Source organism: Mytilus edulis, chromosome 1 (assembly GCF_963676685.1).
Source record: "Mytilus edulis chromosome 1, xbMytEdul2.2, whole genome shotgun sequence".
NCBI classification, from domain to species: Eukaryota; Metazoa; Mollusca; class Bivalvia; order Mytilida; family Mytilidae; genus Mytilus; species Mytilus edulis.
In genome coordinates this window covers 92,603,903-92,617,334 of record NC_092344.1, presented here as the reverse complement: position 1 = coordinate 92,617,334, position 13,432 = coordinate 92,603,903, and the positions used below count along the sequence as shown (strand labels likewise).

The window sequence follows — 13,432 nt, the reverse complement described above, 5'->3', positions numbered from 1 at the left end:
ATCAAATTTGCCCCAACTGTTCAGGGTTCAACCACTGGGGTTGTATAAAGCTGTGCCCTGCGGAGCACCTGGTTTTATTTAGTCTGAGGCATATTTTCTTGCCTTCAATGAATGTGCAATAATGTGAGACATAGTGATGCTTATCATGTAGTGGTGTTAACTTTTTGTATAAAAAAGCTTTATATTTTGGCTGAAAAATTTGATTCATAAACAGAAGTCTTAATAGAGCATATGTCCATTGTCCTTGTCTTCATGGTTCAGCAGTTCACATACTTTTGCTCCTGACAATTGCCAACATGGTTGCCATACCTTTAACATCTCCATGAATTTTCCTGGATCTTGGTTTCAAACCAAAATGCTGCAATCTTTTGTTAACTGTGTTGAAAAATTACTTTAGTACCCAAATGTTTAGTCCTTAAGGTTATCACTAGTCTAGGAGCTAGAAAAATTATATGTATTTTTCATAACTTTTTTATGCCCCACCTATGATAGTAGAGGGGCATTATGTTTTCTGGTCTGTGCGTCCTTCTGACCGTCCGTCTGTCCATCCGTTCGTCCCACTTCAGGTTAAAGTTTTTGGTCAAGGTAGTTTTTGATGAAGCGGAAGTCCAATCAACTTGAAACTTAAAATTGAGAATGGAAATGGGGAATGTGTCAAAGAGACAACAACCCGACCAAATAAAACACAACAGCAGAGGGTCACCAACAGGTCTTCAATGTAGTGAGAAATTCCCGCACCCGGAGGCGTCCTTCAACTGGCCCCTAAACAAATATATACTGCATCATGGTTGAGTGCTCACATAGAGCTCATCAGGTGCTGAATTCTATCCCTGTCATGCCAAACCATATTCTTGAAATTGGTTTAAACTACTTCTCTGTTAATCATGACACATGTTCCTTATGCTATGATCTTTCTTATTTTAAAACAAAATTAAACTTTTGACCCCATTTTCATGGTCCACTGAACATAGATATTAAAAGTGTGAGTCTCAGGTTAAAGTTTTTGGTCAAGTTAGTTTTTGATGAAGCTGAAGTCCAATCAACTTGAAACTTTGTACACATGTTTGCTTTTGGTTGATCTTTTTACTTTTCAGGTCAAATTAGATTTTTTACCCAATTTCACGGTCCATTGAACATGGAAAATGATAATGCGAGTGGGGCATCTGTGTACTTTGGACACATTCTTGTTTCTTCAAGTTTTTGAAAATACTTCCTGAAACAATTCCATACTAGAAAGTGTATAATCATTATGTGAAGTTTCAGGGATCTGGGTTAACTAAGGGTTGGTTACATAAATTAGAATTTCAAGTTTCCCTGCTTGCCCTTATGGTTTGAAATCTTTGGTTTTATACCTAAATTCTAATGACTGCATCATGGTTGAGTGCTCACCTAGAGCTCATGAGGTGCTGAATTCTATCCCTGTCATGCCAAACCATATTCTTGAAATTGGTTTAAACTACTTCTCTGCTAATCATGACACATAAGATTAAGAGCACGACTATTTTGCACAATCAGGGTAATATGTCTGAGAAGAGTCATGTCTTCCTCTGGACTGTTACCTTGTATTAGTAAAATATTCATAATTACATGTTCTCATCTGCATATGCATGTGAAATTTGCCACTAGACAAAAACACTCACTTTCACTCACAACCAATGAGACTTATGTTTAATAATAACTTTATTGCTTTGGGCAAGGTTGGTTGCTAAGAGAAATTTGGTACTTTGCATTGTTTCTAAACAAAACCACATTAAGTTGTGTGTGCTTTGTTGAAACCCCAAGTTGGAGATTTGTAATCTACTTTATAAAGATTAATAATAACAAAGTACAAAGGATATCTCATGGTTTTATTAATAAAAAGTAAACAAATGATATTGTCTTAAAGTTTTAAAAATCAACAACCCTACATTGACTAGAAATAAATAAGGATTCATATTAATACATCTAATGAGATTCAAGGAAAAATAATTCACAACACGTCTGGAGATTCACATACCAACAATATATATACACATATAAGTTTTAATTGTAATTAAACGTGCTGACAAGTCCAGAGGTACATTTTGAGAACATCTTCTTATATCAAATATGTAGAAAAATACTTTCGAGTCCAGAAAAATAAGGGCTTTTAAAAGAAATCTCCCCAAATAAGTTTATATCATATTCAAAATAGTTTAATTCTGTAAAAAAAAAAAATATGTAGGAAAGGGAAAAAATAAAATTTGGATTTCTACATTTTTAAGGTTTCAAAAAATAATATAGACTGTTAACATACCACATATATCCAACTTGTCAATAAGAAATAATCAAACTGATTGAGACACAATTAATGAAAAAGAATAATAACGAAATAAGAAACAAAAATTAGCTAAAGCACAATATCCACAAATGTAATTCTTATCTGACTGGAACCAAGGCTTTTCAGTGCAGAAGAAATAGAATTTGATAGTCTTTAGTCTTATACAGAATACATGTAAAGGTTGTCTGGATTTCTATTGATGCTTAAATATATGCACTGAACACAAATTATACTGAGAAAAGTATGTATCATTGATTGTACAGTATAAAATAAATTCAATAATATTGTTTATAAAATTAGAAACACCTGATATTATGCTGGATATATATTCAAAAACATATACGGTACAACTCAAAATGTGTAAACTAATAAAACACTTATAAAACAATCAATGAGGAAAATAAACAAAACATAAAGAAATATATAACTGGGACTACATGTTTTACAATGAAAGAAATATACCTGATCTTAAATATGATCAAAATCTTTACGTAGTCAAGAGAAATGATTAAATGAAATAAAAAATAAAACAGATTGATACTAAAACCTGTAGTTGTAGAAATATTGTCATGATTTACGCCAAGTACTTTTAAAAGTCAGTCAATTTCAAATACTTGCTGATTCATTCCATCAAGGGGAGTTTTATCAGATTTCAACTAGATGTATCAAAATTTGAACACTCCAAATTTAAAGCTTTTTTTTTTTAAACTTTAATTATAAAAAAGAAAGTATTGCACAATATGAGATGTAAAAGGCACATACAACAAGAAAGACAAGAAGGATTGTAGCAAAAAAATATTGTCTATACACAACAAGGTCACAACCAAACAAAAATATTTCCCCATGTTTAATTTAACAAGAGTTGACACACTAATAGCCTTACTTATTGCAATATCAAACCGGTATTTTTTTTCTTCAACAGAGTAATACATTCTCCAACTGGGGAAAACTTAAAATTCACTAATGCACAACAATCATTTAAGTATAAATGAATTCCAATACAAACAATCTCTAGAGCATCATGTATGATTTGGTCAAAGGTAAGAATAAAACTCTTACCTAAAAATTTAATAAGGAACATCACAACAATTACTGATGCACACATACAAGGGATAACTGTACTGTAGATTCATAATATTTTGTGGAATACCAATTTTGAAGGATTTCGTTTGCGAAGGAAAATTATAAATCAAAATGTTCAACGAAGTACATATTTTTATATGCAAGCTGGAGACTTTGGCACTTCTACGAAATCAAATATCTATGAAAATACAATTTATCTCAAATCCATAAAAATAAATGAATTCACAATAAATAACGGGTGAAGAAGATTATGTTTATTGCGAATAAAGGTTTAAATCCAAAGAATTTCATAACAGCAATAATAGTAGAAACTGCTTAAAAAAATATATTAGTTTTGGCTTGATGACACTATTTGACTTGAGCATCATAATAGTATTGTTATAACAGAAATTAGTCATATTAAAGCAAAAAAAAAACTAAATTCAGGGACAATTTAAATACATTTACATAATAAAGCATGTATATATGTTATTTATAATAATAACACTTTGGCAGCAAATGGATGAAAGCAAGATACTTTAATACCTTTTAGAATAAAGGTTGTGTATTTCTCACATTTTAAAGTATAACAAAACAAAGATTATTTGTACTTTTCCATCTTAATGAATTAACTGCTATTTCATGACTGATTGCTCCATAAAAATAAAACATTTTTACCCTAACCCAAACTGTTATGTTTTATCAAATATCAGATTCAAAATTTTAATAACATTTTAACAAGGAGAAACAGTATTTTATATCATTAACTACTGTATTTGTAGTATTTTATAAAATGAATAAGTAGTATATGTATTTTAAATCAGTTTTTAAGGGAATTTTCAAACATGTAAAAACTTTTAACTGTAAAAATCCCACCATAGCATCATGTAATGATTTCTTGTAAAACCACACAAAAGATAGAAACATACAATAAACATGTATAGCACTCTTATATACAATATTTGATTAATGTGCCATTATGGAAAGACAAATATGCAAAACTCAATTCAACCCTTTAATAACATTTTCATATTATATACATGTTAATAAACATGCTGTTCTTCGGCTTTGAGTTTTAAGTATTGTACACAATTACATACTAATATATCACACAACATTCGTTAATCACACATGAAACATTCCAAATAAAAAACAATATCTATAATACCTTATGTATAAATATCAGGGAATGTTATTTGGAATTGTTGTAGGGTCATAAATAATACACAAAAAATTTATACACCTTTACCATTCACTTCAAAATTAAGAGATTTTATTCTCCTATCTCAATCCTTAAGAAGTATATGTATAACAAATAAAATGTATTTGTATTACATTGTCAATGAAGCTGTTATATGATATATCAAATCATTTAAACATATAATCATTTTTAAGTTATTTTATTTTCTATATCTGAAACTTTTATCTTTTTTTTTAAATAGGATTTAAATCAATGAACATACAAAAGTTTGGCACAAAAAAATACTCAAAAGTTTGATAAATTAGCTTTATCAGTGGTCTCCCAACAAATTTCACATGGCATCCTGGTAAACAATGAACTTCGAAATACCCTCATGTTTCCAGAAATTATTGTATCACACCCTAGAAGACAATCTACAAGATTTAATGAAATTTCTTTTAAGATAGCATCACATTGAAGCAGTTATGCAAACTTATTTTCAGTATCATTTTTTTCAACATTGTATAATAAGGTAATTACTCATATGATATGATGCAAGCATGTCTGTTTTACACAAAACCATGAAGTATTTGTTATATTTTTTATCAACACAGTTATTAAACTATGCCAAGTTAGATATAAATTTGTATGTGACCTGTCTTACTTCAATACTGCTGTATGTAAGTATGAATGACCAAAAAGAAAGAGAAGTAATCTCATATGTTATATTTTGCATTGGATCAAGCGGCACTCTTGTCTCAAAATTGGTTGGAACAATTATCCTTTATTTCAATGTATAGAACATCTTATAATCTTCAAGAACACCATAACATGTACACTTTTTAATATGAAAAAAACATTTGATCCTTAATGAAGGAATTTCTAAAATGCTGTTCTCTTATAATTTGGTAAAAACTTATTTAATGCTTCTGCAAAGTATCCTAATTGAGGAACCACAATTTTCCTACAGCACTAGATTTATCATACAAAAACATACTGTATGAAAAAACAAAACAACATGGATAGATGATATAAAGTATAATGATCTTGGCAATTTTAAACACTATCAATGATATATGTACACATGACTACAGCGGTATTTTTTTCAGCACATTTCTGTCATTTTCTCTCTCGAATAATCCCCCATTAATTGCGGAATCTTATTTTAAGCGGCATTTACATGTATTTAATTGTTAATCAAGTCATGCTTCTATCATCTAATCCATGTGCACAAAACAGTTACAATTGTTGCTATGACAATGACTGCTACTGACACTGGCGTAGATAATGGTCCACTACAATCACTTTCTTCCTACAAAACAAAAATTACATACATTAACAGAAAATATTGACAGCTTACTCATTCTAAAATATAATTTTTTTCTTAATTTATGCATTTTAACCAATTTTGTATATGTAGTTTCAATATAATGTCATTTAAATCAATGATAGACTAATCTAAGATCATTGGTGCCAAATATTTCTTAATTCCTAAAACTGCACAAATAACTAAAAAAAAGAAGTGTTGGAATAATTTGTGCCAACTTTAAAAATTGTCCATATCAAAGGAGTAGGTCCGGTAAGGTCCGATTTTGGCCTCAAATTTCAGGTTCATCTGACCAAAGATTTTGACCACTTTTTAAACACTTAAGTGTCTATTTCATTTGAATCAATTAGGTTATGTGAAAGATTTTCACTGATTTAGTCATTAAAAACGATCCGATTCAAGCTCAAATATGAAAAACATACCAAATATGCCGAAAAATGTCACTTTTCAGATGGTTTTTGTCAAAAATGAAAGTGGCTGCAACCGTGTTCATTCTCAACCTTTATATATGTTATGTATTATCATAAAATACAACTTACATTTCAATATTAAGGATGAACACGAATGCGGCCACTTTCGTTTTACACGAAAATCGTCTAAAATTTAACTAAAATGGTAGAATTGTGAAGATTTCAGTAATTTAGCATGACAAAATGGTGCTAGTACCCGATATATATGCATTGTATCGTCAAAAAGGGCCCATATTTATGTAGCAGAAGCATTCTACTGTCCAATAAATAACTAAAAGTTTACATTTTTACAATTTTGTAAAACTGCTATATTTTGAGGCCAAAAAGGGGTCTTACTGGACCTACTCCTTTAACCTCTATCTTGTCACCAGTAACAACTTATCATAATTAGAAAAGAACTAGTTGAGAGGTTCATAAGTTGTTGAACAGAAATAATATAAAGAGCCATTTACTAATGAATCAATAATAGTCAATATCAAACTTGTCCTCTATCTTGTCATTATTAGCAACACACAAAAATTTTGAAAGCATTGTTTGAAAAGATCATAAATTTTTGCATGGAAACAATAGGATCTTCCCATTGGCCCACACAACTGCTTTTTAACCCAATCAACAACCTGATTTCAACTGGAAAACCCTATTGAAAAATTATCATCATTTTTTAAATATGTAGCTTTAATATGCATATACAAACCTTTTCATGATAATCATAACATGGCTCTGTCACCCTTCTGTATCTTGCCTGTTTATTACAAAAATGCTCACTTTCCTCTGTCAAAATAAAAGATCTGAATTGTCTAGATTGAATATGATACCTTGTTTATTTACAGTTATAATACAACACAACATAATATTTACACATTTTAATTTTTTAAAGTAACTTATTACAATTAATAATATTCTTGGAAATACCAATTGACCAAAATCTATTTCAACTTCAGGGGCAAAATATATTTTTTTAAAAAGCCTCTTAAATGATTTGTTTCATGTTAAATGTTATGATTATAGTAAAAGTGTGCAACAAAATACACTTTCATTAAGAACAAGAATATGTCCCAAGTACACAGATGCCCCATCCGCACTATCATTTTCTATGTTCAGTGGACTGTGAAAATGGGATAAAATCTCTAATTTGGCATTAACATTAGAAAGATCATATCATAGAGCACATGTTTACTAAGTTTTAAGTTGATTGGACTTCAACTTCATCAAAAACTACCTCTACCAAAAACTTTAACCAGAAGCAGTACAGAGGGACGGATGGACGCACAGACCAGAAAACATAATGCCCATAAATGGGGCATAAATACACACACAAAGATTATTTCCCTTACTATTGAAATGTTACAACAGATATAACCCATTATTGCTAGCCACTTACTTTCAAAAACTTTTGGTTCTTGTAGAAGATCTATGTCACCGCTCTTCTCTTCTAAACAACCATCACATTTGGCATCAACCATCACAAACATCAAGTTGCTCTTTAGTTTACTGTTGTTAAGTTTTATAGCTTTATAATTCCTAAAATAAATATGGAAAACAAACATAAAGATACTATTCAATAATGAGGAAAATCCAATCACAAACTATTGACAAATGATTAACAGTGAAATGTTGGAAGCACAGTTAGGACTGCAGAGTTCATTGCACCTCAAAACTTTTTTAATAGCTATCGTAAATCAAATTAACCAATGAACCTTGAAAATCATGTTAAGGTCAGATAAACCCTGCCAGACAGACATGCACTCCTTACAACCATTCCATACTTTAGATATCATTGCTTAAAGTATCTGAGAAACAGACTATACCATATTTTTTTTAACATTCACCAATGAACCAAGAAAATGAGGTCAAGGTCAGATATTACATGTCAGATGAACATTACACCTTACAATCATTCCATACGCCAAATAAGTTGACCTCCTAGTTATAGCATCTCAGAAAATATCTTATCAAAAAAACTTAATCATGAAATGAGGTCAAGGTTCATGAGTGAGAAAGTCACACAACTTTGTTAGGGGGTTGATTAAACATGGAAATAAGTTCAAGGATAATAGATATATGACAAATAAAAAAATTTGTATCATAAGGCATCTATATTCAAGGTATGAAGCATCCTGGTCCTCTACTTGATGAAATATTAAGCTTCAGTTTTTTGTCCATTTTGACATCAGATATCTGGTCAATACTATCAATGCATTAAAAACTTTACTTGTGTTATTAAGTTAACAGCTTAATTTTTATCATCATCTTTTTTTCATATTAACATTACTTGGAAAAGAGAAAAATAAAAAATCCATGTTATACTCTACCTTGTACAGTTAACATTAATACATTCAATTACACCCTCTATTTCACTGAAATCTGTAGGTATATAATACTGAGCTTGTCTTTTTATACAGTTTTTATTAACTTCTGGTGCATTGGCTGAAAGAAAGTAAAAAAATCCTTTCAACTTATCTACATAGCTCTTTTCTAACTTCAAGCAGAAAACATACCTAAATACATCATGATCTAGCGTATTTATTCTATTTAAAGCCCCCTTCTAATTAACGCCCCCCTACCGAAAATCGGGCGTTCAGAACTTTTGACTTTTAATAAACGCCCCCATTTTGTAGTTAAAAAAATAAAATTGAAACTTACACATTACAATATTGCAAAAACATCGACCCGGTCACTCAGAAACATGAAACGAAAAATCAATAATGCCCATGTTTTAATCCACTCCGATAATACAACACAGTGTATACAAGTTCCAAAAATAGATCTGTCAGTTACACAGTACGCTATTAAAGTTCAACGTTATAAACAGGCATGCATTTCTAAACTAATATTGAATAAATTTATACATCAAATGTTATTGTTATTGCACGCTTGTTCATTTGAAAAGTTTAACAAATTATTTGATGAGGTCACATTACCGATAAACGCTATTTATAGATTATGGAGACAATAAGAAGCACGTGTATGTTACTATAGTCTGTTTCAACAAAATTCAGGTAAAGGTCAATGAAGTAAGGTATGAAATTCATTTTTCTAATTGACGCCCTCCTTTTGAACCGGGCGTTTATTAGAATAAATATGGTATATAGATATTCAACTAACATTACAATGTTAAATGAATTACTGCCCTTAAATGAAAATTTAGATGATTGTCAGTCTTTGACAACATAAGATGAAATTGAGAAAATACTATGACTTTAATTAAGGAAAAAAAACTCTTCTTCCTCCAAAAAACGACCATGCGCCTTTTTTAGGGGTGAGTTTTATTATCAGGGAAAATACGGTAGTAAATAAGTATAGTGTTTAACTTACCTGTCTCTACAACTGGAGCATTCAACCAGCTGAAAAAGAAACATATTAACTAATGCATTATATGATATTTTTTTCCATAACAGATGTATAAGAGGAGGGTTGAGATCTCACAAAACATGTTTAACTTGCCACATTTTTGTGCCTGTCCCAAAGTCAGGAGCCTTTGGCCTTTGTTAGTTTTGTAAGCTTTTAAATTTTATTTCATTTATATGTTTTGCTGTTTAGTGTAACATCCATTTTTACTGAACTAGTTTCAAAATTTTATTTAGGGGCCAGCTGAGGACCACCTCTGGATGCGGGAATTTCTTGGTGTGTTGAAGACCCTTTGACAGTCTTCGGCTGTTGTCTGCTCTTTGGTTGGGTTGTTGTCTCTTTGACATATTCCCCATTTCTATTCTCAATTTAATCTTTATAGGTCAAAGTACGGCCTTCAACATAGAGCCTTGTCTCACAATATTCACATTTTTGGAGGTATTTCTGTAAAAGTGATCTTTGCAATTTCAAAAATTCATTAAAAACTACAATTAGCAAAAAAAAATAAAAAATTTAACCTATTTTTCAAAAATTTATTACAGACTGTATAACAGCAACATACCTGTAAAAACTCAAGTTTGACACCCACCTAAAACAGAAAGATGAAATCTGTTACAAGATTGCTATGCAGAGAAAAATGTTCCTGTCGCTTAGTAAATAAGGGATAACAATGTGTGTACAGTATAGAAAAAAATTTCCAACAAGTACATAAGATTCCCTTTTATACTACAGTGGTGAAGTCAAATTGCATTGTTGGTTTATACATTTGACAAAGAAGAAATTAATGGTTTTTACCGCAATATTTCATTTGAAACAGTTGTAAGTGTAGAAGATGGTTATTCTATGTGTAATAATATAAAAGGTTCCAAAGAGTTTTTCAAGCCACTTGTATATTTTGCTGTTATTCTTGTCATTTCAAGGTTTCCATTATAAAATTACCTGGAAATAAATTTCCACTCTCAAAAGCTGAACTCTTAAATATGCCAATACCTCAAAGAAAATATCGTATCAAACTAGGTGAAGTGGTAAATTAATAATTATTTGACTAAGTTCAACACTACTTTCTTCACATTTATACAATGTCATGGTACCCAGTTCCACTAGTATAGTCATGGTACCCAGTTCCACTAATATAGGAGTTTTTTTACTTGAATAATAAATCACAATTTTACAGAGGTTGAGCTGCAATTTTTTATGTACATTTAATATTTATTCAAATAATTTTGAAGAATATTTACCAAGTCCAAATAGATGACCACCAGTTGACTGTCAGTAACTCAAACAATATGTTTATGGATGGCTGTAAAATAATTATAAATTACTGTCATAATAAATCAAAAGCATCTGACTAAATTCATAATTAACTATTGAGATCTCAAAAAAATATGTTTAACCCTGCCACATGTTTGCCCCTGTCCCAAGTCAGGAGCCTCTGGCCTTTGTTAGTCTTGTATGTTTTTTTGGTTTTAGTTCATTTATATGTTTTGGAGTTTAGTATGACGTCAATTTTCACTGAACTAGTACACATTTTTATTTAGCCAGCTGAGGACCATCTTAGGGTGTAGAATTTTATGGTTGCATTGAAGACCTATTGATGCCTTCAGCTGTTATCTGCCCTTTGTTCTGGTTGTTGTCTCTTTGACATATTACCCATTTCCATTCTCAATCTTATACGCTCTAAAGCACTTGTGTCACTCGTCTAGGTCTACATCTTCTACAACTGAAACTCTGCCACATTGTAGACTACATTCATGACAAGAATCTCTTTTCTGTTCATCTTGTATTCCTGATCATATTTTTTGTTTTTAGTTTCTCTATATCTTCTTCAGTTTTAGCCCAAGACACAAAAGAGGTTTAACATATCCTAATTTATTTGGCCTTTTTAACTGTTTTTAATCAAGTGTCACTGATGATGCTTTTGTAGATGAAACACACTTTGGCTCAAATTCACATTTTCAATCTGTGTATCTGTGATGAGTTTATTTATCAAGGGCAATCACTCCTATTTTTAATCTACAAACTATTTTGTCAAAATTTATTATTATGGTATTCAAAACTCAGGTATTATAGGTTCCATAAACACATAAACAGTTCTCATCTGACAGTATTTTTTTTAACTTGACAAGTACTTACAATTCGTAGTCGAATAGCACTGCTTGTTATGCTGTCATTTAATGAGCATGTGGCCTGGTAATCAAAATCTTCTAACCTGTGGAAAAATTTATGAAGAGAAAATACAATACTTTTTGCTTACTTTTTCCGTTATAAAATCATCATAAAAATTCTACAACTAAACCATTAACATTGGAAATGTCATTTTTTATTTCTTTTTTCCTCATAAAAATGTACATCATTAAAAATTAGATTACGACTTTAGTTTATAATAAAATTTCAGAATACAACTTTAAGAAATAAAGACTTGATAGAATATGAATGCATATGATTTTTAATATTTACTGAGGGAAGTATTTTCTTTCAAAAAGCATGAGAACTTATTGCCTGATTAGAAAATCAAACTGTTCCTAACAATGTTACAATAACTGTGGATTCATTTATTTTCGTCGGTATCAATTTTAGTGGAAACGCTGAAAACTTTCATTTTTGTGGAAATTTGATTTCTTGGTTTTGACAATCTGTGTATACAAAGCTTATTGAAAATATGTTATTCGTTGAATGTTTGAATTCATGGTTTACCTGTACACACGAAACCCATGAAAATTGGTATCCAATGAATAATAATGAATCCACAATAACTAACCTTTGGTACACTGAAATATTGTACAGCTCGTGCATTAACAGAGGATCTACTTTCCCAAAAAATCTTCCAACCTGAAAAATTGTTAGATGTACATAATTTTTCATTATGATGTCAGTATAAAGTAACAATGCCAAAAAATAAGTCAATTTATCAATAAAATACAGAAAAACAAATTCCAACTTTTTCCTCAGATGGCTAATGCCTAAATCAAAATCCTAAAATTCTGGAAATAAAAGTCAGAAACTCTTTAAAAACAAGTGGGAGATTATTTCAGGATTTTTTCAAATCCTTTAACTCTTGAACAACACATTCAAACAACTTCTTACTTAATGTAAACTTATGTCTGCACTTACAACAATGTATAAACAATTTAACAATTCATATAAGCAAGCTTGCCCAAAAATAAAAATGCTGAACATGTACATATTGACAGAGTAATTGCTATCAAATAACTTCTGAAAGTCTGCAGGGCCTTCTTCTTTAAGTTTATAGCGATCCTTCAATTATTGAAGACTATTCTCCGGGCGTAGACTATAAAACTTATAATTTACACTGTAGCAAGAAAAAAAATCAAAAATAACAAAATCAAAAAATCAAAATAGATTATTTATAAGCTGCTAAATTTATAAGGAGTTTCAAATAAAAATAATAATACCTCATCAAAGTGTTCTTCCCTGTTACTAGAAATCAGGAAAGCCCCATCATCAAGTAAATAGCAATCAATACTGGAGTCTACTCCACAATTCTGATCCGTCTCTGTTCCTAATATCTCTACAATCTTCTCATGTTTGACAAATGATCCAATGACAGCAGGTTTGTAGTTATATGCTGTTACAGTCACACTTTTAGTTATCATTATATCAGGAATAGGTTCTGTATCATTCTCTGTTCTTTCCTCTGTAAAAGTGTATTAGTTTTAGTGCCAAAAGAGATTTTTAAGAATAAAATTTGGCATATGAAAATATTCATTCTACAAAGAACTTTTTTT

The 13,432-nt window shown here is 30.4% G+C and overlaps 1 protein-coding gene across 10 annotated transcripts in view; it reads right to left on the bottom strand.

The window, feature by feature from the left end:
* Positions 1 to 1,830: 1,830 nt before the first annotated feature.
* The window catches only part of LOC139495020 (voltage-dependent calcium channel subunit alpha-2/delta-2-like), a 49,646-nt gene continuing 38,044 nt past the window's right edge, over positions 1,831 to 13,432 (bottom strand). For all 10 annotated transcript variants that reach the window (XM_071283167.1, XM_071283177.1, XM_071283184.1 and 7 more), the window contains 10 exons: positions 13,100 to 13,341; positions 12,445 to 12,515; positions 11,820 to 11,895; positions 10,925 to 10,986; positions 10,249 to 10,275; positions 9,654 to 9,682; positions 8,651 to 8,765; positions 7,720 to 7,859; positions 7,033 to 7,109; positions 1,831 to 5,853 (listed from right to left, as the gene is read on the bottom strand). In XM_071283167.1, coding sequence (XP_071139268.1) covers positions 5,755 to 5,853; positions 7,033 to 7,109; positions 7,720 to 7,859; positions 8,651 to 8,765; positions 9,654 to 9,682; positions 10,249 to 10,275; positions 10,925 to 10,986; positions 11,820 to 11,895; positions 12,445 to 12,515; positions 13,100 to 13,341 — 938 coding nt within the window. In that variant the 3' untranslated portion in view covers positions 1,831 to 5,754. The remainder of the gene's footprint in view (positions 5,854 to 7,032; positions 7,110 to 7,719; positions 7,860 to 8,650; positions 8,766 to 9,653; positions 9,683 to 10,248; positions 10,276 to 10,924; positions 10,987 to 11,819; positions 11,896 to 12,444; positions 12,516 to 13,099; positions 13,342 to 13,432) is intronic.